The sequence below is a fragment of the Bidens hawaiensis genome, unplaced genomic scaffold, assembly GCF_021521415.1.
Source record: "Bidens hawaiensis isolate Kalapana, Puna unplaced genomic scaffold, B.hawaiensis_p1.1 tig00006950_1, whole genome shotgun sequence".
In the NCBI taxonomy this organism is placed as follows: Eukaryota; Viridiplantae; Streptophyta; class Magnoliopsida; order Asterales; family Asteraceae; genus Bidens; species Bidens hawaiensis.
Genome location: NW_027491476.1, coordinates 876064 through 881926, shown reverse-complemented (window position 1 = coordinate 881926; position 5863 = coordinate 876064). Strand labels below are relative to the sequence as shown.

Below are 5863 nucleotides of genomic sequence, written 5' to 3'. Positions count from 1 at the left end.
TAAGACCAAATGAGATGGAAAGAGAAGCGGTGTTCTATGTCGACGCCACTGTCTGAATTCGATCATGTAGAGAAAAGAGATGCATTGTATGGGATATCATGTATATCTTGGGTTTATTCATAGAGTCGTTTAATATCAAATCTTAAATACTTGTACATAGTAATAATTTAGCTGTGATACAATAATTATGTCCGCCATATTTGGTCAACACTGCATACTAGTGCTTACTATAAATTAGAAATACGTTGGAACAACTGTGTATTCATAAGTGTGAATTATGGATTCTATTTTTCTATTTATCTATTCTTAAAAAAACCAACAAATTTACAGAATTCCTTTTAAGTTATGGATGATCTATGCAACCGATCATAATTTTGCAATTCGGTTAGGAAATTCATTCGACGTGTTGCTAAATATAAAAAAGGCTAGGGCAGCCTCGGGACAATAACGCTTAAAATAACCGAAAAAGTAATCTATTAGATATCGTACAAAAACTAGTCGAACATGATCCGAACACTAATCTGTCCTAAATAACCAAGGCAAATTGATTGTACAAAATAGGCCTCATCTTCAACAACCAGTTGGCCAAAACCGTCATGATCAACATGTTAAGGTATTTACAATGCACCATCACAACTTTCAGTTGACTCGCTTCGGGTTCAAAAAACCAAATTTTGTAAAGTCCCCACGAGAGTTTATTTTGAGCAATATGTTGGTATACTTGAGAAAAAAAGTCAAACCTTGACCAAATGTGCATCGGCAATTGAGCAGTTAAGGTCTTCTCGAGACTGTGATCGTCTGCTTTGGAGGCGCATTTGACCTCGGTGTGGGCCTGAGTAAAAAGCACCCATGTGACTGGTACCGTCGAATTGGGCCTGGCCCAAACTACTTGAGGAAAAACTATGTGCAACACTGCTGGATGACGGGTATGGTGATGATTCTGCCAGCTGGATATCAGGACCGAAGGCCCGGTTTTGAGCGCTAGCCACTGGGCTCAAAGGCATCTTAACCCTTCCTTCTCCTGATACACATCACAAGTTAGATAATTAGTTAATATGCAAAATTAATCTTGAAGAGAAATTACCATTTTCATCCTTCAGGTTTACCCCAACTGCAGCTTGTGTCATTTAACTAAGGTAGGCCATTTTGTTTTTAAAAAGTTGTGACACTTACCTCCTTTCTGTTAAGTCCAGTCATGTGCAAGGAACATGAGGGTGACTTTGTCATTTTACTTTTTATTTAATATGACTTTTCAAAGTAAACACTAAAAAGGTACATTGACAAAACTACCATCATAACTAAAAAGGTACATTGACAAGGCACATAACTAGACTAAGTAAGGATGTAACGCGCTGTTACACCTTCTCAATTTAGGGTGAACGTAAAGAACAAAATAATGTAATTTACTTTATATTAAAATAAAGGGCTAAAATCATATTAAACCAATATATATACTGTCTTAATTAACCAACTTAGAGAGTTAAAAAAGTCATTATTCTTATATAAAATGACATACAACACCCTTGCAATATATGTAAGAGGGTGTTCGTTTCAAAATCAATAATAAGTTGAGATCTGCGAGCACTGTATAATGCACTTGTACATTTTGCTCTAAGTGTTATACAGAAGGTGGTTACATAACCGCCTACCCCACTATCTCGATAAATCATTAATGCACAATGTGCAAGTGGCTTATGCGGTTCTCGCATTCTCAATATAGAACTGGTTCTAAAGATTGTGTCCCCATATATATGGAATCAAAAGTCTCTCTCTCTCTCTCTCTCTCTCTCTCTGTCATTTTTTCAAAAAACGAAAAAAACAAAAAGTATATGCATTTTAGACAAATTTTGGAAGTTTAATATACTAACATTAGGTTGTGGGACTCTTTTACATAAATAAGAAAGTACAGTGGTTTTTTATGGTATCAACTTATAAATTTTTTTACCTGAAATAATAGGACTCCACCGCCGAAAATTAAACGGGCTTGAAATATTAAGAACAGAATTCCCCGACGCGTTGTTGTGTCTGAAAAATGGCAGATACAGCCTACGAAAGAATCGGGGCCCACAATTACCCGCACAAGATAACGCACAAACAACAAGAAACAAAGACGCAACCAAAATAACAGAAACAACGACCGGGTTCATCTTCATTTGTAACAATCTATAATTATGCAAACCCACTCGTGTCGATATTGCTTTCCCCGCTTCCAACAACGCAACACCCGTTGTCCATGTAATACCACCTGAACCAATAGTCACCCGTCGGTCTGTTATATGCAACCCTTCTCTTAATAACAAAACAATATAAGGCGCTCGGAAACAATACTGTTCAATAAAAGGCTGAAGTGGCACACTCTTTTTAGCAGAATCCCACGTTTTTTCACAAAACTCACGACCTTTTTCTAGAACATCGTCAAGAGCTGCATTGGAACTCAAGTTGAAAAACTTATAAACGACATAAAAACCCGACATCGCGTAAAACTGCCCTTGTGGACGTGGGAAATTGTTTTGAAGCGCACATGGGCGTAAGTCGCAATCGAGTCCTTGACTTTGAGCTGACCATTCCGATAAGTTGACCGTGATTTTCGCTAATGCACTGCATTCGTCCCATTTTGGTGCACCAATTAACTGAACAGGGATTCCCGATTTTCCGACCTTTCCCAGTATTTTCCTTCGGTTCGGTAGAATAACGGTTTGACATTGCGAACATATGTATTTTTCTTTATACCCGGTTTGCAGACACGGATGTCGAATTACAGCTCTGCCTTTAAGTAAATTCTGTGGTTGTGGGTTTTTTTTTAATAGATGAACCACTGATTTATCAAATGCGTCGTTTAAACCATAACCCGCTAGAGAATAAGCACTTAAGTGGTGGTTAAGTGGACCAATTCGTAAGTTTAAGCTAGTTTCATTGTTAACATGATCTTGGCTCTCGAATGTGACTTGTAATGATGAACCGCCTAAATCGAGTGCACCGAAAGATTCTTTTTTGGGTATTGATCCGAGCACACGATTATGGTAATTCAAAGCAATCCACCCATAATACGCTTCTTCCATTCCACTAATTATTTTAATCCACTCTTTTCGACATAAAAAAGACGAATGCTTGATTATAGACCATGCATATTTCAAAAGCCAATCTGAGTCAGCACTCGGTAGACGACGAACGCCACCTGTCGCGTAAAGAAAAACTGACGTCGTCTTATGAGCATGTATAGGGATTTGTTTTTCTGCCCATTTGAGAAGCGGTTTTATCGCGTGTTTCAATCCAGACGCGTTATGGACCAGTTTGTCGAACCCGGGTTCGGTTTCCATACGATTATAAGCCCGTCCTGTTTGTAAACTCGGTCTGGTTTGAAGATCTTCAGGTATCGATTTCAATAAAATCGGAAGTGAGTCGGTTTTCTGGCGGTTTATGGATGCTTGGTAGACATAAACACGTGTTCCAGTGCTACCACAATCGAGTACCACGTAAAAACGAGCCGATCCATGAGCCCAATTAGAATATAAAATCATCAACCCGTAAATAAAAAAGGCTAGAAAAAGAAAACAGAGGAGAACCATGATTACACGCACCCATTTTCTTCTTACACTTGTTTGTGAAGACGATGATGATGATGATGACGATAGTGATGATGATTTTTCCTTAGAAAAACTTGCCCCACCATTAACAAAATGATGCTGGTTTGAATTTGGTAAATTATTGTCAAATCCAGGGGTAAAATTGCCATCTTCTGGATCAAGCCGCCGATATGCAGAGAAATCTTGAAGGGATGATGAAAGTCTTAAATAATTCTTTTGTCTAGAACTGGGAAAACCATAACCGTCAACGGAACCACCAAGTGGTGGTAAACCGGACGATGCATATGGACCGGTTGAAGATTTGGAAGATGAGAACCGACTTGTTACAGAGGAAAATAGCTCTTTGATTCCACTAAATGCCATCTTTATGGTAGTTTTAGATGTTTTAAGCCATGTAACGTTTCATCCCGAGACTTGATACGAAAATAATTTTAAACAGTTGCATCTGGCCTTTGCAGAGACAAAACTTTTCATCTCTAGGAAGTATGCATCACAAAGCATCGACAGTTAAAACACATTTGTTTACCTGAAACATATCACATTGTGAGCACTAGCTTGTCAATTAATGGCATTGTCATATTAAAGTTGCATATGATACATTCATCAGATTTCTCATCTGGAATACTATACTTTACATGTAAAAGAAAAAAAAGGCTTTCAGAGCCAGGGAAGCAGCCTCTCGGTCTTTTGGAATAGAGAAAATGTTTACCCTCATCTCACCCTTCCCAGGCCGTACAAACAGTTTTGCTATGAGTGAGATTTCTACGGTCTACGTTTGTTTGGTTGTTTGTATTCTACACCTAGCAATGGCATAAAGCGGTGACTGGTGAGTAAACAAACAACATTTTAAAAATCAAATCTTACTTTGTGACTTGAAACAGAGGTTGCATAATAGAAAATCAGTAGGTTTATAGCAAACGGTAAATTCAGTATAAAGAATGCAAAAATGTTTATAGATTGTGGACTAATTCTATTACTTGTTCACATGACGCAATTATTAGAAACCTAAAAATGAGATGAGATGAATTAAATCCTATCTTCTGTCTGCAAGTAAAAACTTAAATAGAGATCTGGTAGCAAGTAAAACCTAGAAAGGAATTGAGTGAGATTAGCGAATACTTACAGAATGTCTGATTATTGAGTATGTATGTACAGGAAGGAGAAGTTTGGATCTGGAAGGATGAGTATGATTAATTATTATTAATAATAATTTAAGGAGGAAAGTTGTGAGTTGCCGGAGATCGGGAAGAAGCGTCGTCGGCCGTCACCGGATTTTGTTTGGATCCTCAGAGAAACAAATAAATATGCGATAATAATAATAATAATAATAATAATATTAGTAACTGGGCTTTCCTTTTCTGCGTTGAACCACCCCGACGACGCAAACATCATACTAAAGTAATTTTTAACCTTCTTTTCTATTGTCCCGTTGCTTTTTTACCATCCTACCCACCAACCTCTTTCTTTCTTTCAAATGCTTTCTATTAAATAAATTGAATTTTTATTTTTAATAATTTAAACTATTAGTAATTGATAGGTTATTATAAAATCAAATTTGGATTCCTTATTTTACCATCTTATAACTTTTCATCATAATAAAAACTCACTTGAGATTGTGAAAACTCTATAAACTCATTCTCAACCATATGTTTTTAATTAAAGATTAAATCTTATGGTTCACAATTAAAGTTAACAAAAAATGTTAAAGTTAATTTACACTTTCTCTCTCATAAAAACATAAATAAAAATTAGTAAAAAACGTAAAAAAAATAGCAAAACATTTTTTATACAATCAATGCGCCAATGACAATGTTTGTAAGGGGACGAGGCACTCCCATGATAGCGGCAAGTCACGGAACACCATCCCACCACATCCATCACTGGAAGGTGGGTGTTTTTCTTGGGAAGGGGCCAAGAAAAGCGATGATGATGAGCTTGATTAGTTGAAGCCAAGTGATCAACTGATGATCACTTACACCATCTCGTCTCCTCTTAGCAAGGATAATCCTAGTCTAAATGAAAGTAGAAGTTATAAGTGTAATCGATCACATTATTTGTATAGATTATTATTAGCTTATGAGTCATAAATTTAGACTACTAAATCCAATTTGCATGAACATCATTGGTACTAATATCATTTATTTAATTATCTATAAACTTTAAATTGTATTAGGTAGATGTAGTGTTAGTGAGTTGTACAACCAAAACACAACCCATAATCATATTAGTATGAAATTAAATAACTATAATCACACACTCTTAAAATCTTGTAACCCGAA

The 5863-nt window shown here is 36.5% G+C and overlaps 1 protein-coding gene across 1 annotated transcript; it reads right to left on the bottom strand.

Annotated features, from left to right (window-relative positions):
- Positions 1–418: 418 nt before the first annotated feature.
- On the bottom strand, positions 419–4072 carry LOC143633948 (putative apyrase 7). The gene is made up of 2 exons (XM_077102154.1): positions 1946–4072; positions 419–1021 (listed from the first exon to the last, which is right to left on the bottom strand). Exons 1-2 carry the CDS (start codon positions 3945–3947, stop codon positions 735–737), a joined length of 2289 nt encoding a protein of 762 aa, XP_076958269.1. The 5' UTR covers positions 3948–4072; the 3' UTR covers positions 419–734.
- Between the last annotated feature and the right edge of the window lie 1791 nt (positions 4073–5863).